Here is a 24,496-nt window from a genome sequence, read left to right as displayed (position 1 = left end):
TGACGACTTCCGAATACATTGAGGAAAGGTAACCGATTTCATCAAGATGGCGGGTAGCGGTGGCTTTAAATTTGGATCAACAGGAACCAGTGGAGGTGGCTTTTCATTTGGAAATACTAGGTAAAAATATCATAACGAACAATTCTTGTTTCGGCCAGTCTATTGTAATCCTTTGCATGTTTGATTAAGTGAATGTTATTGCAAGTTTAAGTTACAAAAGCCGCGGCCTGACCGACTACTACTGGCCGTGGTGTGTGGAGTGCAGTGCAGCTGCAGTACCCGGTAGCTGTGTGGAATGAAGCCAGGCCAGATTGGCCAGCGGCGGTGCCCGTGAAGTTCCGCCACGCCGCCCACCTCCCGGTGCGGCGAAGCCTCGCCTCGCTTCGAGTTCGAACATCGCGGTGGTTCAAAACAAACCAAAAGTTTTAGTCCAATTATGTTTAAGCATGATGCATGCGCATGTTAAATGTCCGATATTTTGGCACTACTTGGCAAAAAAATCAAATAAAACTAGAATTTAATTCGTCATGCGGACGAATTAGGTGGTCTGTCATGATTTGTCATTCAGTGTCGGCTGATGTATGAAATAAATCATTTAGATATCATTGATAATCTTGATCGTAGACATCCTAAGAATAAGTTTTGACCATTACTAAATGTGATTATTGATGTGGTGATGACAATCGTCAGACATACATCTTCAAACAGATACATACAAGATAGATGATTATACCTCACGGATCAACACGGCAATGCCGGCATGATCCGGGGAGGTCCGGGATAGTTTTGCCCCAGATGACTGTGAACACGGCAGCTTCACACGGATCTACACGGATCATGCCGGCAGAGCACGTCGTCAACACGGACCAATACGTCAGCAACACGGACCTACACGTCAGCTACACGGACCACCACGTCAGCAACACGGACCTACACGTAGCCAGGGGCGTTGTAGGGAGTGAAAGTTATATACTGTACGTAGATCACTCCCCACTAACGCCAGGAATCACCGTACATGCCTTTGCGAATCGGACAGGATTACCCATGGTGAACCTAGACCTAAATCACCAATTTTAGTTATAGTTTTTCGCCCAAAGTCATGTACATGGGCAAGTTTTATGTTTACCCCCATTTAATTGTATTTTTTAAAGTTTTAATTAAATAAATAGTCGTAAAATTGAAAGAAATTAAAAGCAATAGCGTTCACTTACCCCCGTCTGTTGACGAAGCCATTTTGATTTCTTTTGTTATGATACCTAGATACACACGCGTGCAGAGCTGCAACTTAGATTTAAAAAATACTTGCATTTGTCAATGAAAATAACGATTTGTAAAATATTTGTTTCGGTTGAAAAATATCATGAAATAATTTGTATGATATTTATCGATAAAAAAAAATATTTTGCGATTCCTGATATCTGTCGGCAGATGCAAATATTTTTTTAATTCAAGTTGGCGGTCAAACTGCCAACTTGAATTAAAAAAATATTTGCATCTGCCGATAGATATCAGGAATCGCAAAATATTTTTTTTTATCGATAAATATCATATAAATTATTTCATGATATTTTTCAACCGAAACAAATATTTTACAAATCGTTATTTTTATTGACAAATGCAAGTATTTTTTAAATCTAAGTTGCAGCTCTGCACGCGTGTGTATCTAGGTATCATAACAAAAGAAATCAAAATGGCTTCGTCAACAGACGGGGGTAAGTGAACGCTATTGCTTTTAATTTCTTTCAATTTTACGACTATTTATTTAATTAAAACTTTAAAAAATACAATTAAATGGGGGTAAACATAAAACTTGCCCATGTACATGACTTTGGGCGAAAAACTATAACTAAAATTGGTGATTTAGGTCTAGGTTCACCATGGGTAATCCTGTCCGATTCGCAAAGGCATGTACGGTGATTCCTGGCGTTAGTGGGGAGTGATCTACGTACAGTATATAACTTTCACTCCCTACAACGCCCCTGGCTACCTACACGTCAGCAATACGGACGAACACGTCAAATGCGTTATCCATTGAGCTAGCATATTCCCCATAGAGATTACACGTAAGCAAATTTGAGAATTACAATTCCAATTTTGCAAGCGAAATACGGGCATGATCCCGGCATCTGATCAAAAAATTGAGGGCATATTTTCGAAAGCTTAGAATCTCGGCTACAACATACTAAAAGCTCAGGGAAAACTGACAAGAAACAATGGAGATATAGCTCACGAAATAGAGGAATGTCGAATCTAGTTTTGAGAAAAGGTCATGTCCCATAGAGATTACACGCAAAATACATGTGATATGAAAAAAGTAATTATAATCTGTTTTATCTTGCTAAATTTAAACTTTTATACCTTTAAATTATCATAAAGGATCATGTAAGAAGCGGCAAAAAGAAAAAAAAAGTGAAAAAAAATTCATCTTGTTCACCCCAGGACTCGAACCCGCGCCCTTTAGAAAGCAGTCAAAGCCACGATATTCCCCATAGAGAATACACGTAAGCAATTTTGAGAATTACAAGTCCAATTTTGCAAGCGAAATACAGGCATAATCCTGGCATCTGATCAAAAAATGGTGGGCACACTTGCGAAAGCTTAGAATCTCAGCTACAACATACTAAAAGCTCAGGGAAAACTGACAAGAAAAAATGGAGATATGGCTCACGAAATAGAGGAATGTCGAATCTAGTTTTGAGAAAAGGTCATGTCCCATAGAGATTACACGCAAAATACATGTGATATGAAAAAAAGTAATTATAATCTGTTTTATCTTGCTAAATTTAAACTTTTATACCTTTAAATTATCATAAAGTATCATGTAAGAAGTGGCAAAAAGAAAAAAAAGTGAAAAAAAAAATCATCTTGTTCACCCCAGGACTCGAACCCGCGCCCTTTAAGAAGCAGTCAAAGCCACGATATTCCCCATAGAGAATACACGTAAGCAATTTTTGAGAATTACAAGTCCAATTTTGCAAGTGAAATACGGGCATGATCCCGGCATCTGATCAAAAAATGAAGGGCACACTTGCGAAAGCTTAGAATCTCAGCTACAACATACTAAAAGCTTAAAGAAAACTGACAAGAAAAAATGGAGATATGGCTCACGAAATAGAGGAATGTCGAATCTGGTTTTGAGAAAAAGTCATGTCCCATAGAGATTACACGCAAAATGAGGAAAAATGACATGCCTCTATTCATCGCTGTTTTACGCAATGATGCGTTTCTCAAAACGAATATTCATGTTAATTATGGAGAAAGAGTACATTCTAAACTACAACATATCGAAATCTGGGCGAAAAACGATCTCTATTCGAGAAGTTACAACCAAATTTGCATAAATTTGATGACGTCATTTTTGAAAAAATGAAATTTTTAGTTTAGGCGCCATTTTGATGACGTCACGATATAATTTAGGGACAATGGTGACATGAAATCAAATCTACAACTCATACTCTATCGATATATGAAAAAAAAATTGGGGGTCAATGGACTATTTAAAGAGCTACAGTGAATTTTCAATAGGCATGTTTTTGCCCATATATGGCCTATAGTGAGAGCTCGCGCGCACACGTGCTGCAAACTTTAACGGGTGTTAATTTCGTTATTAATGGTCGTAGAAGGTTGATCAAGGTATCAAATTGTTCAGAATTTTATTATCAATGAAATGATGTAAAAAAAACGGTGTTTCTGCGTTGCGTTAAGGCGTTACGCGCGGAAAACGCGCGCACATACGTGCGCGCGCGCAAATTTTTGAAATGCTTAAAATGACCTGAAACGTACTCTCGTTCGGTCAAAAAGTGATTTTGAGCATTTTGAAATTTTGACGCGCGCGTACGCGCACGTCGTGACCTCCAGGTGACCTTTGATGACATGACCTGATGACCCTTGACCTTAAATTGATGTGATGTTAATTTGATTGATTTTTGATAATTAATAATGGAGATATGATTGATAATGTGATTTTACAAAATGGCGCCTAGATGACGTCATCATAACCTGATGACCTTGAAAAGCTTATTTTGACGTGTCCATGACAGATCCTATGTATGACGAAAAAATCAGCAAAATTGATTCAGCCGATTCGGAGAAAAGTTGGCGACAAGAAAATCCGTAAAAATAAAGAAAGAAAGAAATAAAAAGAAAATTCTGACGAAATTAAGAGGTGATCTGTCATAAATGACAGACCACCTAAAAATACAATAATAATTCATTGTCAATGACATTGGATGTGTTCACTGCTACCACTGCACTGCCGGGGGTACCACCACTAGCTGCCTGTGGGGAATCTTCAGGTAGGACTGACTGGTATGCCAATGTTGTATAGAGCACACACTTTAAAAAAAACATTAAAATATCACTTCGAGTTCGAACATCGCGGTGGTTCAAAACAAACCAAAAGTTTTAGTCCAATTATGTTTAAGCATGCGCATATTAAATGTCCGATATTTTGGCACTACTTGGCAAAAAAATCAAATAAAAAAATACAATAATGATTCATTGTCAATGACATTGGATGTGTTCACTGCTACCACTGCCGGGGGTACCACCACTAGCTGCCTGTGGGGAATCTTCAGGTAGGACTGACTGGTATGCCAATGTTGTATAGAGCACACACTTTAAAAAAAACATTAAAATATCAATAATTTTTGTATTCACCTGAGCGCTCAAAAACTTGAATTTTGGGCATATGTTTGTGTATGCCCTCTATTGGTGGAAAGTGATATGGCAAGAAAATTTTCATTTTTTGATCTCTATTTTTAATTAACAAAAAAATCATTTAAAGAATCAAATTTAAATAAGAGTCAAGTTGTATGAATAATAGGTTTAATGGAAACTTTCATTGTAAAAAAATCAGGCATTTGCCCCAAAGAAAAAGAGAAAATAAGCCAAACATTGCAACCTTTATTTTGCCACACATGGAGATATAAGTGAGAACAAGGTTATATCATAACCTTGTTAATTGAATGAGTGGAACAAGGTTATGATATAACCAGCGTTCTCGCCAGAAAAAAATTCACCCATGTTGGGGACTTGTGCTGCCACTCCTGGGGGGTAGGTGTGGGGGGGTTCACCCCTCCCGCGCGGAAGCGACGCCTTTTCATCAAATAGAGATGCTAAGGAAGCCCCATTGTGTATTTTTAAGCCCATACAAATGCACATAAATGCTAGGCCTGGGAGTAAACATCGATTGATCGAATGGTTCGATTGGCATGCCGCCAATCACCAATCGATTAGCAAAATTTACACTAATCGAATGTTCGGCAGATCACGATTATGACATTGGGAGAACTCGAATACCCAAGTAATAATAACAAAATGACAAGAAAACAATGATGACACTTCATACAGGTTTAAAAATTATGTTACCGAGATAATTTTTCAAAAATAATCAATGATTGTATTACATTCACAGTTACACATCAACATGAAAGCGCTCCGAATTTTTTTTAATCCCACCCAACCTTGCCCTCGATACACAAAATGAGTTCATTGTCTGCGTGCACAAAACAATAAGAAAACACACAACCAAGCTCACTTGAGCTGATTGGACCTTCGAATAGCCAATGAAACTTTTGGGGAAACAAAGAAGAAGGCACGTGGTTCCCTTATCAGGAGAGATCATGACTTCAGAAATAAATTGACCCCTCCCCCATCTGTGTGTGTGTGAGGGAGAGAGAAAGATAAGGGTGGGAGCCGTAGAATTCCTTTCATGTTTCAAAACAATAATGCATCCTTTTTTCTATCCCCCTCACACAATGAAAACTACATTCCAACATGCGCCCATCTTCACCGGTACTTTCTCGACTAGTCTCCAAACATAGACCCAGTTATACATGTAGGTTCAAATGATAAAAAATCGTAATTTTAAAAGGTATTTCAAATTAAATATTTTGCAAAATGTTTTTTTGAAATACATGTGTAGAATCATGGGCAGTGCCACAAGTGGGGGCGGGGACATGGTGTGGGCAAGGGATGAAATTGTTCAAGAAATGCTCCACCTGGGGTCAGTCTCAAAGAATAGTTCATGAATGAGTTGTTTACATCTTTGGGCTTTGGACTCGGCTGATCTGGGCTGATTCATTCATATGCAGGGGTGTGGCACTTGGAGGGATGCATGCATAGTACCAGCATGGATTTAGGAAGGATTTTCATTGGAACAATAAACTGAAAGTTTTAATCTCATTTCATGTAGTTTCTTTTGATATAAATATCATGGAGAAGGGGAAAAAGGTCCTACTTTTATTTATTCTAAACATGTGACTTTGATGGAGATTTCTTCATGGGGGGGGGGTCACCATAAAGTAGGTCAACTATTGTGACTTAAAAGGCCTGATTCCCGAAGAACAATCAAATCATTCGATTATTTTTTCAGGAAATAATTGAATGGTAAAAATGATAATCGTCCCAGGCCTAACATCCATGCACCATAGCGGTCACGCACAGTTTTTAAACTCCTTTGCTATTCGTTCATTGTGTGCAGAGAGGGCGGGATAAAATGACAAACACATACAACTCCTTTGCTATTTGTTCATTGTGTGTATAGAGGGCGGGATAAATGACAAACACAGTACAAGTACATGTTCCTTGTACAATGCATTTATTCCAAGTTCCACTCCCATCATATCAGTAAGCGCAGCTATCGGTAGGTCATGGAGCATAGCCGGTGTGATGTGCGGGGCAGACGGGGGAATAGGCAACGGAACAACCGTACCGTGCCGTCATATACCCGCAATAGCAGCCGCGAGCTAGCTGGGCGCCTTGCCACTTTCCTAGCCGTAGTAGGCCTGTAAGTGGTCTTAAGTTGGTGGGACTTCGGGGCAACCCGATAAATGAAGTTGATTTCACTAAGATGAGTTCATGGAGTGTATTATTTTTTTCTGAATATTTCCATTTAATTTTTCCATGCATGTCGCTGAAATTTTACGCATGGTTCCACTTGGTCTCCATTTCCGCACGCATGGTGTTTGAACCATGCTTATTATACACTGGCGAAAACGCTGGATATAACCTTGTTCTCAAAATTGAAATATTGTTTAATGCAAACAATAAAAAAAAAAGAAATAGTGAGTGAGTGACATCATCGACTCTCTCATTTGGATGTAACTGGCTCGTTCATATAACTATTTTGTTAAAAATAAGCGAAGCTTTGAAATGTCATAACTTTCTTATTTTACATCCGATTTTGATGAAATTTTCAGTGTTTTGCTTCTATTGGATTTTTCTCTTTTTATTCAAATCAACTTTTTGTTGTGGTGGACTTGTCCTTTAAACTTGCGATATCGTTTGCAAACTCGGAACAAAACCGCAGATTCCTTCATTTTTCGGCAACCCCACTTCTTAAATTACATATAAGCTGCCATGTGCTCCAGAAATACGGCGCACAATCCACATTTTTGATGGTGAAATTTGACTTTTTAAAGGGGATTTTAGAATTGAAATCGGGACTTTCATGTGATGAGTGAGAGTGCCCGTGTAGGCAGGCCTATATGACAATATGTTTGGTGTTTGTTGTGGTGATTGACTGTGCTGGCTCGTGAAATAAGTTTGCCATGTCAAATGGAGGCACATGTCAAATTTTGGGTGCGTTTCTCTATTAGAAAGGTTTTGTGGTCATTGAGAACATAGTCAGAGACCCTTTTGTCTTTTGAGACAAGTGGAGCCACTAGCGGGGGGGGAGGGCTTTTCTCGAAAGGGTGTGTTAACTAGTCTTCGACTTCAGTCATGTAATTGTAAAGCTACGTAAAGTTTTTACGCAAACCAAACTGGTAAATTAGAAATGTTCCTAAACTAAAATGATTTGTCTCATCTTTTTAGTTCAGATAAAAAGGTTGAAAGTCATGTAATTGTAAAGCTACGTAAACTGATTTGTCTCAGCTTTTTAGTTCAGATAAAAAGATTAAAATTATACTCTGTACTCTTCCATGCCCTGTTTGCCACATTTTGTTTCATACACATATATGTAGATGTAGGTATCAACAAAACTTCTGACCCTTCACAACTTGAGTCTAGAGAATTGAAAGATTTTCTCATTGTGTGGCATCAAATAACTTTGCTTACTAAGATTTGTGCTCTTATTAGCAAATTGAGAAGAGTAATTTCTTTTTAATGTGTTGTTGTAGAGAGTAAATTAATTTGCTTTATTTATGAATTATTTTTTCATCTTTTGTCGCAGTGCAAGTACCAAACCTACTGGGCTCTCATTCGGCACTCCTGCATCTACCTCTCAAGCTCCAACTGGAGTAGCAACAGGGTTCAAGTTTGGAGGAGCAGCATCCCAAGCAACAGGTGGACTACAACTAGGAGGTGCAACAGGTATTTGTTTTTCTTTCTAAGCTGTAGTGATGTGATGCCATCTTTTGTTTTAATAAATCAATAAAGTAATTCATGTATCAATTTTAAATTTTAGATTGTTAAGGTACATGTATCATTAAGAAGACAGTTGAGATATCATTTTCTCCTCCTAAACAATAAAAATCAATACCGGTAGATTAGTGGATTAATTACCTAATGGATGATACAAGATTTGATTTACTTTATATGTATTCACTGCTTTAAGTGATGAGTTGCCTTGCATTTTGAGTCTGTGGTCGCTTCAGAAATGCTTATTCCAATAACATTGTTTGAAAGTGACAGTAAAATATTAGGTACTGATTGGCTGAGAAGCACTCTTACTATGTTAAATATTTATATTATATTGGATGGCTCAGAATGGAATACCAGAAATATTCCAAAAGTTTGGGAAAATATTCCATGAATCGCAGATGAGTGGAATATTGGCCCTAACTTGTTATTTTAATGAAATAAAGCCATCCAATATAATTATCATCTGTCCCACCCCCCCCCAAAAAAAAGAGGGAGCAATTTGATTTAACGAGTCATATCACGTATCACATTATGCCATTATCACTTCATAGGATCAATTTTGGTCGTTGACATGCGACTTGCATGTAGTTCATTATGACGTCATTGAGCGTAATTGTGGTCTATGCTGCGCATCGCATTGCTTTCATTGTTGTATGCGTTGTATATTTCATGCACCCTAAACTGTTGAATATGCTCCCATAATCAAAAGAAAATTTTGTACTGGAGCCTATGGGATAATCTTTCAGTCCTTTTTATGGATATGCTCTGATACTGCAAGGGCAATTGATGCTGACCAAAATACACATTTTTAATGCATCACTAGAACATTGTATATACCAAGTAGATGATAATATTGAATGTTATTGAACTCATCAACATTTATGTATTAAATATGTTGTGATAAAAGACAGGAAAAGGTTTGTATCTCTTCACACTTATCTGCAATCAACCGAGTCGTGTAGTAAAATAAAATTTACAAGTTTGTTAGACTTGACTCTATTGAAGTGATTGAACTTGTTCAAATATTTTTTTTTCTCACAGCTACATCTCAAGCTAGTAAACCTCTTGGTTTTGGACTGGGGTCCACAGCTACTACTTCTGCTGCAGGTGACTTGATTTTTCTTTCCCCATATTATTTGATAATTTCAAATGTAATAAACTGAGTATGAGAAAATAGATAATGAATTCTATTTGCCTGTATACTTCAGAGGGTTGTTTAAGAAATAAGAATGGTTGATAGATTATAATAAATGGATTGAAAGAAGGAAGAATAGGAAAATAAAGGAAATGACTGCTAAAATAATTTGATTATTCATCAAACCTATTATGGATGAAAGCATGAATGTATCATAAAGATGTTGAAAGAATTGTCTCCAATTTATGTTATTTTCCTGTTCTTCATTGCAGGTACTGGTCTCACTTTAGGAACACCAAGTACTGGTACAGGTCTATCTCTCGGTGGTACCCTTGGAGGTACCCTAGGAGGTACCAGCACTGGCACTGGTCTTACTTTGGGTGGCGCAAAGCCTGGTGGGTTGACCCTTGGTGGATCTAAACCAGCTGGAACCGGATTCAGTCTGGGAGGAACCTCAGGGACCGGACTCACTCTGGGAGGTGCAACAGGGACAGGTCTTGGCCTTGGAGGGACCGGTACCACATCTTCTGGGCTAACACTTGGTGCTGTTTCTACCAGTGGAGCGTCAACCGGCCTTGCACTAGGTACTGCAATGCAAACATTCGTGCTGAGAGAAAGAGTTCCCAGACCCATGTTTCACTCCACATATTGGTTTCCCCCCAATATCTTTAATTCTTTCCTTATTTTTTGCTGTTTAAATTTCATCTCTTGTCAGATTAATTTTGTAATAACTCATCTTTGTATTTTGTTCTCATGGAATAAATAAATTAAGAAATCAGTTGACCAAACCCTTCAAAGAACACGGTAATACATTTATCAACAGTACATTTGAAAAATAAATGCATTGCTGGTATTTTGCATGTTGCAGAAACTCCCTTTCATACTATGAATCTATATAACTTTGTGATTTTCAGGTGTCGTTGCACCTACAGCTAAGGTTGGCCTGGGTGGTGTGGACCCATCAACTCTTTCTACTTCCACTGCTACTTCAACCTCAAGTACTGCATCAGATTCAACTGGGTAAGATTTTGTATGTTATTGGTTGGATTTATCATTACAGAAATAAAGTGAAGGATAACCAACAAAAGTACATGTAGGTGCAAGTCAAAACTTGTCACTGTTGTTGAGTATATGTAATACAAAAAAAAAATTCAACCACAGATAATATTTCAACCATGGTTTTCACTCTTCTGATGAATTAAACTTCATGTTGCCAACTTGCCATAAACTTGTTAAAGGTACCTTTTATGACATCTGAACAATCTTGCAGATACAGTAAAATAATAATTTGATAGGTCATATTTGTTTTAATAATTTGTCTTTGTATCCTTTTGTTTCTTTCTGTTTTTCTCTTTCTTTCACTCTTTCTCTTCCCCTCAATTCCTTGTTTATCTCTTTCTCTTTTACCCTATTTTTCCCGATTTATTAATCTTTGAAAACTCACAGTAAAGGACAAGGTGTCAAGGAGAGTGAAGTGCCTCAACCAATATGTCAGAATGTAAAGAATTTCAAGTGAGTAGGCTGGACTTGTATAATGATAATGGAGCGTTGTGGCCCAGTGGATTAGTCTTCTGACTTTGAAACAGAGGGTAGTGGGTTCGAATCCCAACCATGGCATTTCCTTCAGCAAGAAATTTATCCACATTGTGCTGCGCTCAACCTAGGTGAGGTGAATGGGTACCCAGCAGGATTAATTCCTTGAATAAATGCATGAGCGCTGAAAGGCAGCTCGAGCTAAAGCCAGGGTAATAATAATAACATCGCACCTCGGAATAGAATATTTCTAGATAGATGGCGCTATATAAGTGCCTATTATTATTATAATAATTATAATGATGATATAAATAGTTGCATTTTTGTCTTGCTCTGCTAAAGGCGCCGCTTTGGCGAAGGCAGCGGCATCAACATCAAATCTTAACCTAAGGTTAAGTTTTTGAAATGACATCATAACTTAGAAAGCATATGGATTTAGTTAATTAAATTTGGCCATAAGTAAATCAAGTATTACTGAACATCCTGCCTGAGTTTCAGGTCACATGACCAAAGTCATTTAGGGTCAATGAACTTGGACCATGTTGGGGGAATCAATATCAAAATCTTAATCTAAGGTCAAGTTTTTGAAATGTCATAACTTTGAAAATATGTGGACCTAGTCCATGAAATTTACACATAAGGGTAATGAAGTATTACTGAACTTCCTGCCCGAGTTTCAGGTAACATGACTACGGTCAAAGGTCATTTAGGGTCAATGAACTTTGAGCATGCCAGGGGTATTTGTTGAATTTCCAGTGTAACTTTGATAGTTTATGGAACTAGTTCATAAAACGTGGACATAAGAGTTATCAAGTATCATTGATCATCATGTGCGAGTTTCAGGTCACATGACCAAGGTCAAAGGTCATTTAGGGTCAATGAACTTTGGCCATGTTGGGGGTATTTGTTGAATTGGCATCATAGCTTAGAAAGTTTATGGATCTAGTTCATGAAACATAAGACATAAGGCTAATCAAGTATAAATGATTGTTTTGCACACATCTTAGATCACATGATCACATGGTCAAAGGTCAATTTGGGTCAATGGAAATAGTATTTCATTATCATATGAATTTTTTTTTTTAATAATCAGTAGCTTTTTCAAGGTCAGCACTGCTGCCATATCAAATCGTGTAATGCAATTGAGACTGCCAGAGGCATTCCACTTGTTATAGCGCTTTACATTGGAATTATTTTTAACTCAGCCATCGGATCCTGGCATGCCCACATACAATGTATGTACTTTCTCCACTCCTTGGGGAGCATTCCAACAAGAGTTCCAAGATTCAAATGCTAGGCATACTAAATAGGTTTTCGTATCCTTTCAGCTACTGGGTACACACCTGGGTGGAGAATGGTAAAGTGTGGATTAATGCCTTGCCACAGGACAAAAGGCTGTGGTTGGATTCGAACACAACTCTCTGATTACTAGACAAGAGTCAGAACTGCTACACCATGATGCTTCCACCAAAATTATTTCAATGCTTTATATCGAAATTCTTGTAAATATGTATGTTTGTGAAATACCCCTTTGGAATGCCCTTTTTATGATTAGAAAATGGCTTATGTCTTTGATCAAAATGTCATTGGTCCTGTTAGAAGCTTATTCTTTGATATTTACCAAAAGATGAGAAACAGTGTTTCCATTAAATTGAATTAAGTAAGAAGTCCTTTTTAGCTCATCCGACCCGAACGGCAAGATGAGCTTATGCCGTGGCGTGGCGTCCGTCGTCTGTCATCCGTCCACAATTTCAAAATGCTACTACTTCGCCATTTCAAGTCCGATTTCAATTCTGTTTGCTTTATATGATAGCACTAGGTGAGGCATTCAAAACTTCTACACAAAGTTTTTAAATTCTTTAAATATGCTAATTTATGCGCATTTTTCAAAATTCACATAAAATGCTACTTCTTTATTTGTTGACCGATTTTGAGTTTTTTGTTTCCATCTGGTAGAGCTTCATGAGGTTAACCAAACTTCTACACAGAATTTTGAAATTTGACCAGTACAATTTTTATGCTAATTTATGCGAAATTTATGCATATTTTTAAAAATTCACATAAAATGCTTCTTCTTTATTTGTTGACTGATTTTGATTTTTTTTCTTCCATCTGGAGAGCTTCATGAGGTTCACCAATCTTGTACACAGAATTTTGAAATTTTGATTAGAACAATTTTTATGCTAATTTATGCGAAATTAATTTATTCATATTTTTAAAAATTCACTTAAAATGCTTTTTCTTCTTTAATTGTTGACCGATTTTTACTTTTTTTTCCATCTTGAAGAACTTTATGAGGTTCACCAAACTTCTACACAGAATTTTGAAAATTTTCAGTAGAAAATTATTTATGCTAATTTATGCGAAATGTATTCATAAATCACAGAAAATTCCTCTTCTGTATTTGTTGACAGATTTTGATTTTTTTCTTCCATCTGGTAGAGCTGCATGAGGTTCACCAAACTTGTACACAAAATTTTGAAATTTCGTCTGGAAAATTATTTATTCTAATTTATGCAAAATTTATTCAGAGATCACAAAAAATGTTTTTTCTTCTTCATTTGTTGATCAATTTAAATTTTGTTTGCTTTATATGGTAGCATACAAAATTTAAACATAGAATTTTGAAACTCATTGAATCTGCTATTTATTCATATATTTTCAAAACTCACAGAAATTACTTATTTGTTGATTGATTTTGGTTATTTTTGTTCCATCTGAGAGCTACATTAGGTTCACCAAGGTTCTACACAGAGTTAAGAAACTTTGACTAGATAATAATTAATGCTTAATTCATATGAAATTTATTCATAGATCACAAAAAATGCTTCTATGTCATTTCTTCATCAATTTCAATTCTATATCCTCAATTTATGTCACCAATATAATTCACTACAGTGTCAACAGGGCTGAAATTAAAATTGTGTTAAATTGTGTTGCGAGATGCCGGATGAGCTCCACATCATTGATGTGCTAGTTATTCTTCAAAATCGTATATTCCATAATTGCTTTAATTTGTGCTTTTTGCACTTGTGAAGTGCTTCTCAGCATGCCCAATAAAATAAGAATTAGACTTTCATTTAATCATGAAAAGGAAATATTGGTGTTAGAACTTTTAAGTGAAGAGTCAGCACTTAACACTATTTTTCCATATTTTGTCATATACTCCTGTCCACCTTGCAGAGAGTATGTTAAGAAGCAAAAATCCACTCGCGAGGAGATTTTACGTTTCTCTGACAAGCCCCTCCATCGAGTACGTGAGGAGACAGCAGCCCTCCATCAGCTCCTCCGGCAAGCCTCCAGCAGCCTCCAACGGAATGCTGCTGCTGTCCGTAAGCTGAAGGAACAGTCTGCTCAGCAGCTAAAGGATGTAGAGATAGCACAGAGGACGAGGGAGATACCAGCTGCTCTACAGCTTGAATACTCTGCACCTACAGAGTGAGTTGATGCACGAATATTATCTTAGATTTTACCCTGCCTGTTCAACAGTCTGAGGTTTATATAACATCAAAGGCTTTAGGGTGTAGAAAGAGGTGATGTGAGTCTTGCATCGAGTGCAAATGACTAATTGTTCTGAATGTATGCATGTAGGGTCAGGGTTGTAAGATTTATTTTGTTCAGATAATGTGAGAAAGATTAGGGTAAGGGCTAGGTTTATGTTTGACTTAATATGCTCTGCTCCTTTGGGCCACAAATATATTCTGTTACATTACTTGTCAAATTATTATACAGTATTGTTTGATTTCAGGGGTCACGTTTAATTTTTTTTCAAGTAGCCGCACAGGCCAGGTAATAAAAGAAATTGGCTGACCCACCAGAAGTTATTCTATCAAATTATGAATTATTTCACAGTATTACATGCCACACTTATCAAAAGTTAAGTTTAAATAGACACACAACTTCATATTTTAGCTGGCCCACTGTGATTTTTACTAGATATGACTGTTGGGCTAGTATTAATTTGGAAGGGCCTAGATCAATTGGTTTGAATAAATGCGCTGTAAAATGTATTTGTTTGCTATTGTAACTAGAGCATATGTTGTGAAATCATAACTTTTGTGATTACTGAAATTGTACTTCTCCCCAGGTATTTCCAGAGACTTGTTTATCAGTTTGAGCAAGATATGGTGTTATGTAGACAACAGATTGAACAGATGGAGAGTTTCATGGCTGCCCTGGAGCAACCTGCTTCATATTCACCTCAGGGTTAGTATACAGGGCCGGTCTTACAAAGAGTTGCGATTCATTCGATCAATCGGAACTATCGCAACTATGGAAAGCCAGCAAAGTCAATATATAAAATGCATATTTGTTCAAGAACTTTTCTAGATATAAATGCATATCCATAAATTCATTGATATCTTGACAATTTGGTGTGTTCTCCTTTGTTTACAAAGGACATTTTGCAAATTTTCTGTAGAAAAAAATATGACACGGATGGATTTCCATAGAGTTACGATTGATTGGATCAATCATAACTCTTTGTAAGACGGGGCCCCAAGGACCCTGTCTCATGAAGGATTGCAATACATTCATATCAATCTCAAAGTGTGATTGATCTAACCTTGTGCAGTAAAGACATCACAATTTGAGTTTGAATCTAATCAATCGTACCTATTTGTTAGACAGGGCCCTGGTTTGATGTCTTTCAAAAAGGTATGATTGTTTCAGATCGATCTTAACATTGATCTTTTATTGATTGAGATCATTCTCAATATTGTAATTAATTGATATTCATTTAATTCAGTTGCATTTCATATATACAAAGATTATTCTGTATACAGCCACTGAGTAGTCATTGATAAAAAACATCTACCTACAGTAAATGATTTTCACCAATATGAATCTGTTCACTTTAATTTTAATTCAAAATGAATTATTTTACAGAGCTATCCAATATCATGGTGAAGCTTAACGAGACCTTTGTTGCTTTGGCTGCCCAGCTGCAAGGTGTTCATGAAATCATCAAGGTTTGCACATTTAGTTATTCTCGTTAAATTATCCTAAAAGTATACTCCACATTATTTGCTTTATATTACCAGGAATTTAACCACTCATTGTATTACTTCAAAGTATGGTCAATTGTAGTAATGATAATAATAGGCATTTTACAGTGCCATCTTTCTAAATTTATCCTACTTGTATTCTGATGGTGATATGGTACTGGAGCATTTTGTTTTCAATTCAAGCTATAGTTTCTCATTGCATAGTTCCAAGTCTGCTGATGTCACATTTATTCACTTTAATTATTTGAGTTGAAGAAGTCTGGTAAAATAACTACAACTGAAACCACTGAACCTGTACCATGTACAATCAGATATGATTATTTTTGTCTGGAACTGATCTTTCATGTCACCATCCAAAAGACTTATCCAAGGGCTCGAACCTCAAATCTCTGTGTGAAATGACAAGTGAATTCATTTTATCTTCAAGTAATTATTTGACATTTTATTTCCTTCACAGGCCCAGAAGGAGCAGTACTTGAACTATCGTCGGGTGTATCTAGGAGACTCACAGGATGTCTTCTCAGCCCGTCGTAAGCTAGCGGAGAGACAGACCAGATCCAAGACCCAGTCCAAGGGTCCTCAACCCTTCACACAGTTTCCTAATATGGCTCTGGTTATGGCAACCGCTATGCAGTCCGCTCAAAAACCAACTGGTGAGAATACTGTTATGATCTTTAGTTGACTTCTTTAGACAGTGATGGTGTTGTTGAGGCCAGTTATGAGTCCTCCTTGGCTTCGTACATCATGATCTTGGCCTTGAACTTTTGCATAACTCTGGTTTATGATGGTGAATGCATATCTAAAACCATATTGAACTTTGAAAATATAGATATTTTTGTTATTAGTTAGGCACCAAAAACAGATTTTTTCTTTCTGCTGGAACCCATTCAACATTTTATTCTGTGTATTTGTCCAATTTAGACAAACAATGGAGAGTTGCAGTTAGCAGCAGTAAATTCCTGCATAAAGCAAAGCTAATGATAAAATTATTAAAATATGTGAGCAATGCTGATGGATCGTAAGTGTAGTTGGTTGAAGTTCAGCATCCTTATTATGCCTATTAAAGTTGTTATCCCCTGTTAAAGTTGTTATCCCCTATTAAAGTTGTTATCCCCTGCTATCCCCTCTCCTTAAAAAAAAAGAAAGAAAGAGAGAGAAGGAAAGAAATACATGTACATCATGTACATGCATTTCTCTGTGTTTCTTTCTTTTATATCTCCCATGTATGTGGATTTTAAAGCTCTAAGCTTTCTGTGTGGGAGGATTAAGTATTCATCCTCTCATTGTATGATGGTATGTCTCATTCCTACCAGGTATGGGAGGTGGCTTGCAAACTGGTCTCGGTACCACCACAGGTTTGGGAGGCACTACTACAGGATTGGGTGGTACTGCTGTCGGATTAGGTGGTACCACAACAGGGTTGGGCGGTGCAGGTTCAACCTTTGGAGGCACATCTGGCTTTGGCACTGGCTTCCAGAACAAAGGCTTTGGAACTGGCACAGGAACCTTTGGCACAGGCTCAACACTAGGAACAGGCCTAGGTTCGACCTCATCAACCTTTGGTGGTGGAACAGGCGGTCTATTTGGTAGCAACCCAGCAACTACAACTTCAGCAACTGGTTTTAATTTTGGAGGTAGTCTAAGTGCAGGTCCCACTCTAGGCTCTACTGGTACAACAGGTGGTGGATTTGGTGGCTTTGGGACTACACCAGGTTAGTTGATAATGGTATTCTTCTAAATTACTTGCTGCTTTTTCTCTCACTCTCTTTATTTTTTCATTTAAATAATAGAAATATAACCGTTTCCTAAAATTGATAAGGAAAAATCCAAAATGATAAAGGTTTACTAATTTCAAATCAGCAAAACTTTGAATTATCATGTCCTAGCATATGACAATTGTAGAATGAATATTCAGGTATAACTTTTCCTCTTGCACATTCTGTACAAAAAAATAAAGCCTATCTATAGTTTCAAAGATTAATAACGGAATAATGTGGATATCATAACATTTATTCTGATATATTTACCTTAAGTTTAGTCACTGCTTATTATTCTTCTTTATTAGATTTTTGGGGATAAATTTTAAATTTGAATGTTTATTAAATTTAGTGTCCACTGTTGGTATAATAGTAATATTTTCTGAATGAAATCATTTTTCCAAATCCATGTAAGAAGGCTGTATCCTGAATCGTATTTATCCATTCCATGCGTAAGAATTGTTTTTGTAACAAACAAAAAATAAAACAAAAATCTTTCTTGTAAGGTATCCGACTTTCTTTGTACTTCAGACATTTTTATAGGTAGCTGTTTTTTTTCTTCTACTAGTATGCTAGACTTGTGTATGTTTTCTGCTGGACTATTTTCTCTCTCATATTAAAATTATTTCAGCCCCAACTTTCAAGAGTTAGTAGCTTCTTCAGTGTGCATCTTAAATCGTCTTGGTAGGTTCTACAAAGTTGTGTCTAATCTGGATTATTTGGAGATCCCCATTTTATTACTATATATACTGTACCTTTCCAAGTTTTTCCCTTCTTTTTCTTCAAATTTTATTGCTTGTCCACATGTTTTATAAGCATTACTTGATTATAATGGAGCAATTTGCATGGCTTGTCTACTTTTTTCATATCATGTCTTTCATTGGAATGTAATATGGTGTATTTGTCATCTTATTCCTTGTTTATATCGGGAGGCAAAGTTTAACAAATCACTGGCATATTGGTCTTATTACAGAATCATACAAAGAATTTGATTTAAATCCATCCTAATACTATGTATAAACTTGAATTGGGAATGATGTTATTATGTGTCAAATCATTTGAATTGAATGAAGTGTAAATTATCATTTGAAGTGCATGATTCGTTTTACTTGGTTGTGGTTTTTATTTTTGTTTTATTTTGGGGAATTGTGTTTTTATTGTGTTTCCAAAACTTTGTAGGAGCAATCATATCTTAATTTTTATACAATTCATATTATCATCTTTGGGATTCTCTACCAATCCAACTTTGAGATTTAAACAACACTGAGACCTTCAAGTCTGAACTAAAGACCTATCTTTTTCTAGCAACTTTGTAAATAATGTGTGGCATAATTTTGTGTTGATGCCTTTGAATTTTTTTTTTTACTGATAAATGGCACTTCACAAATGCATCATCATTATCATTCCCTGTTACTGCACGCTATCAAAAGTAATATTATTCAATATACATACAATTACATGTAATCATGGACAGAAATATTTCATCTTCTGAAGCTCTTTCTTTTTCTTTTCCATCTTCTCATTATGAAATCAAATGACAAAATTGTGTTCCATCATATTCTCATTTGCTATTAAAAATATTTGTAGGAGAAATAATGTCAATGCTCAAATAATATTAAATTGAAAATTAATCAAAATTATTACTGTGACCATACGTAGTCAACATTTCAACCCATGATATTTTCTAGATTTTGGGCAGTATTTTTATGATTAACTATCGAGTTTAACACCAATTCATGAATTTCATTATCATTTCTATCATATATAATTATCCATTATTTGCTTTCATGTACATGTAATGTCCACTCAGTGTACATGTATATGTACACTGTAACTTGTAAATGTTTGTTTTTAGTGAATTCATTGAGAGTGTTTGTTATTTTTTAGCAAAAATTGATGTTATTTGGATACATGATGTTATTGATAGATAAAATGTATGTTGAGAACAATAACATGAGTTTCTATTGTTGTAATTGAGATAAAGGCTCACATGGCATAATTCTGATAAGCAGAACAGTAGATGTTCATTTATTGGGCTTATTGATGCAGACTATGGTTATCATTGTCTCCTTTCTTTTTTATTATTGACTCTTTTCTCTTTTTTAAGATTGTTGTTGGAGTTCTGAAAGATATCTTGGGGATGTTTCACAAAGACTTAAGTGAGACTTAAGTTATGCTTTGTGCTGATGCGCACATGATCATTTAACGTGCAATCTATTTTAATATCATGATTTGACCAATGCGGTTGTGCCTTTTACATGAATTTGGAATCCAATTAGACATTTAAGTGTGACTCTATTAATTACAGTCATACTTAACTTTTTTGTGAAACAACCCCCCCCCCCTGATTTTCCAAACACCCTGTATGTTATTGTGTCTTTTTGGTTGGTAGAGTGGTGGAATACTGGTTTTGGAAGTAGATGTTTATTTCATTTGAAACATTCTTTAATATTGTCCCTTGTTGTTAGTCAGTGTATAGGTTTGATATCTGTGCTGGGGGATTGTTTCATAAATCTGTTCAGAAGTTTTTTGTGCATGAATGATGACCCTCGTGAGTTGTGATAAATAAACCATATACCGGTAAAGGCCACCGCACACCTTACTCCTGTGCGGCAGTCGTAGACTGGTTTTCGACTGAGGGAGGGGACATGAATGGCAAGGTAGTCATAAGCTTCGACACGGCACACCTTGCGATCCGACTACCCTTCTCTCTGCGTCTCACGCATGCGCTTTTTGCTTTTTGCCAGAGCAACTGAGAATATTACTACTGCATATGCGTGTTGCATATCATGTACGCGTCAGTATTTAAGTGCAAATCTACAGCCTGATTTGCTGACATTCGGATTGAGCTTGCGATCCAGTGGTAAGGATTCAACATGTCAAATCCTTACAAGTTTCCTTGCGATCTGTCTATGACCGGTCTGCGACTCTCAAGCTGACAAGAGCTGTGACATGACATTCCCCTTCACGCAGTCGCAGACCAGTCGTAAATCAGTCAGGCCATGCTGTTTGTTATGATATATAACTAGTTGATGTGGATATGATTGTACAATGGTTGTATTTCCTTCCTAATTTCTGGTTTCTTTCTCTTGATTTACAATGTAAATGTATTGTAGTATTTATCAGAATCAAAATCAGACTTTCATATCTTTTCCCCTGGATTATAATGCAGTTCATGTCATGTACAGCCCTGGTATTCAGTCTGAACACTCCCCTTGATGTTCTTGATTGTAATTTCGTGTTCAGATAATAGTTGATATTTCATGTAACATATTTCACTTTGGATCGTTAATATTTTTTTACATGACAGATCATGGGTAGTGAACATTAATAATATATAGATAAAATTCTGTTTAACACACCTCTTTCTGGACTTTCAATTGATCAAGCACATATTTTCTTCTAGTTATGTAAGGACCATTGTAAATTGGCATTTAATCTTTTATATTTTTCTCTAATATGTGTTTAAAGGACAAGTCCACCCCAACAAAAACTTGATTTGAATAAAAAGAGAAAAATTCAACAAACATAACACTGAAAATTTCATCAAAATTGGATGTAAAATAAGAAAGTTATGGCATTTTAAAGTTTCGCTTATTTTCAACAAAATAGTTGTATGAACGAGCCAGTTACATCCAAATGAGAGAGGCGATGACATCACTCACTATTTCTTTTGTATTTTATTATATGAAATATGAAATATTTTTATTTTCTCGTCATTGTCATGAGAAAGGAAGTTTCATTCCTCCCTGAACATGTGGAATTCCATTATTTAACATTTTGTCCTTCACGCAATGAGGTCCTAATCATCAAATTCGTAAAAATTGAAATATTGTATAATTCAAACAATAAACAACAAAAGAAATAGTGAGTGACGTCATCGACTCTCTCATTTGGATGTAACTGGCTCGTTCATATTACTATTTGGTTGAAAATAAGCGAAACTTTGAAATGTCATAACTTTCTTATTTTACATCCGATTTTGATGAAATTTTCAGCATTGTGCTTGTCTGATTTTTCTTTATTGATTTAAATCAACATTTTTCTGAGGTGGACTTGACCTTTAACCAAAATGTATAGGGATTGTAATGGATGATTCCACATGCATGGCTATGTCTTTTACATGCATGAAATTGGGAAAACCAGCCTCTGATAAGTCACTAACTCTTGTATTAATGCTATATTCCTCTATTTGATGATGGGATTTGATGGTATAGTGTAGACCATGAGTCTTCTCTTGACTCTATACCATTACTTCATGAAATTAACAGTCTGTATCAACCTTCACTCAAAACTTGAAATTGTGCATTTAAATATTTACTCTGCGGGAGAAGTCTGTACGTTCTAATAGTTATTTCATACCTGGTGCTAACAGTTGTGTGAATATGTATCCATTTGCTCACAATATATGCATGTACAAAGTACAACAATGGAAACTGGCGCTGCACAGCGGCTGCCGGGCCCACGATCAAATGGGCAAAGCAAATTTTTGGAGTTTTTCATTTCATGTCTATTTCGAACAATAAATTAGGGATTTTCGTTTTCAGATATCCCTATTGATATAACACTCGCAAAACTAGATATTATTTGCTAGTCAGTGAAACCAAAATCTTATGAACAAAAACTAGTATTGTCAATTTATTCTTTTGTAGGTTTGTTCATTTACTTGTCTTAGGAATCATGAAATGAATCCTAAGAAATCAATTTCTAATGAATCTCAAACAAGCCAGACAGCAGGGTCATAAATCCACCCCCCCATCCATGATTTGCAGAAAGGTCATTTATGGAGTACATGTACATTTTATTTGCACATTTTTTAGATTCCATCAACCTTTCTGTTCTTGCTCTTCTCATATAGTTCGAATTGTGTATGCATTGAAAGATTAACCAGTTATATTTCTCCTATTTTATAATTTCTTTGTTTGCATAGCAGGTACCTCATTTGGATCGACCACAACAGGAAAGCCTTTACAACTTCAGAAACCCCCTCTTAAGACGCGGAAGAGCACACGATGATATTGTAATCCAGTTACCGAATTAGAAACCATGACGACCAAAGTTGACCACCACCCGATATTATATTTTACAAAGAGAGCTTCAAACACACAAATATCTATCTATCTGGATTTATATAAACTTTTGTGGGGTTTTCGTACAATGGAATCTCAATACATGACGATACGTATTTATATGGTGTACATGAACATGTTAAAACACCGTAACAAAAGTCACAGCTGTGTCTTTCCTGCAGGAATCCTGTGCAGCATCTTTTCCTTGCTAATCCTTCAATATTAGCACAAACATAACACTTGAAATACAGAAAGAAGCTGAGAGGGATTCCTGCTAAACGATGCTTTAAATACTGTTCCTAAAGATCTTAGATATGCTAACTTGTATTATGCATTTTAGTTAACTCTTAATATTCATTTCAGGTGGTGTGAATTCTTATAAAGGTTTGTTTACAGAGTTTTAATTGTGGTATTCTGATAATTCATCCTGGTTTTTAATCCCGACTAAAATTGTAATTGCTTATACGAGCATGGCGTTATACCAGCAGAAGGCTGTCCTGCCGAGTTCCTACAGGAGTTAACCATAACAGAAACAGACTAAACATAAAGTTTATGAATACACTTTTATGGAATGCTAGGTTTTGTCTTCCTCATTCACTGTTCAGGACAGACAAGATGGAGCAAAGAATAACCTTAACATGTATTCATAGTCATTCCATTGTGAAATATTTCTTTTACACTTGTGGCTGCATGAATTTAATAGTCTGTTCTTAGTGAATGAATTGGCAACTGCCATTGCATAAGAAATATGGTCAAAGTTAACCCAAGGTTAAAATGTTAAAATTTAAAAGCTCTAGTTGTTGCCTATAGATGATTGTATAATTGTCTTATGATTTGTTAATTTCAAGTTGGATAATTAAATCAGTAAGGTCCTCTGTCATTTTGATAGTCAGTCTTTGAATCTAATATGCCATGAAAGAAACCAAAAGAAATAATCTGGTCAAGAGATTATGGAAGATGTTATCCCTCATCAGAGAAGAAAAGTATTTTTTCATAATTTTCTGAATTACAATTCATGTCAGTGCAAGAACGCTCTTAACACCACACTTTCGTGAATCGCTTGCATGCAAAAACGCCTATAGCAGCGCACAAACAGGCATTGCGTAAGGGGGCTTCTGCACCAAGTGGGTGTGCGGAAATGTTTTGCTAAGGGCATTCTTTCACCAACACAACATATTGAGTTTGATAATCTTCCATTCATTAAATGTGTAATTGATAGCTAAAATATGGTCTCAAAGGAGTTTTTGACAATTTTGTACTATATGCAAGTAGGATACATGTGGTCTTTACTTCTTGTCATCACACAAAAATAAATAGGCAAGAACAAAGTATACATATACAAATAATTGTATTTCTTCTGAGTATAAAGAGCTACAACCATAAACGGTGATTCACTGTCCATGCAAACGGGAACATGTATAGTGTGTGAATAAACATCACCCTGTTTTGTAAAGTTCAAAGTATAAACTTGATCATGTGACAAGAATCAGCGTAATTGACCTAAGCCTTCTGGCAAGGTCTCCCTTTGTATATGGTCTGATGTGGAAAGACTACACTCATGTGCTATGAACAGCATTGACAGCTTGTAACTATGTAGCCTTTATCAGCTGTTAATTGCAGTGTAATGAA

The 24,496-nt window shown here is 36.1% G+C and overlaps 1 protein-coding gene across 4 annotated transcripts; it reads left to right on the top strand.

Annotated features, from left to right (window-relative positions):
- The first annotated feature begins 1 nt into the window (after nt 1).
- Nucleotides 2–24,496, top strand: LOC121407877 (nucleoporin p58/p45-like). Of its 4 annotated transcripts, none has more exons than XM_041599138.1 (13): nt 2–120; nt 8,177–8,316; nt 9,409–9,474; nt 9,775–10,086; nt 10,417–10,522; nt 10,949–11,014; nt 14,219–14,473; nt 15,123–15,241; nt 15,923–16,005; nt 16,499–16,694; nt 17,355–17,753; nt 18,430–18,482; nt 22,732–22,820. In XM_041599138.1, exons 1-12 carry the CDS (start codon nt 47–49, stop codon nt 18,447–18,449), a joined length of 1,836 nt encoding a protein of 611 aa, XP_041455072.1. In that variant the 5' UTR covers nt 2–46; the 3' UTR covers nt 18,450–18,482; nt 22,732–22,820. The 4 variants fall into 4 exon arrangements, with proteins under 4 accessions (XP_041455072.1, XP_041455065.1, XP_041455058.1 ...); XM_041599131.1 differs by having other exon boundaries at nt 22,729–22,818; XM_041599124.1 differs by lacking the exon at nt 18,430–18,482 and having other exon boundaries at nt 22,732–24,496.

The sequence above is a fragment of the Lytechinus variegatus genome, chromosome 1, assembly GCF_018143015.1.
Source record: "Lytechinus variegatus isolate NC3 chromosome 1, Lvar_3.0, whole genome shotgun sequence".
NCBI lineage: Eukaryota > Metazoa > Echinodermata > Echinoidea > Temnopleuroida > Toxopneustidae > Lytechinus > Lytechinus variegatus.
The sequence above is the reverse complement of the archived record's forward strand: the minus strand, read 5'-3'. Positions and strand labels throughout refer to the sequence as shown.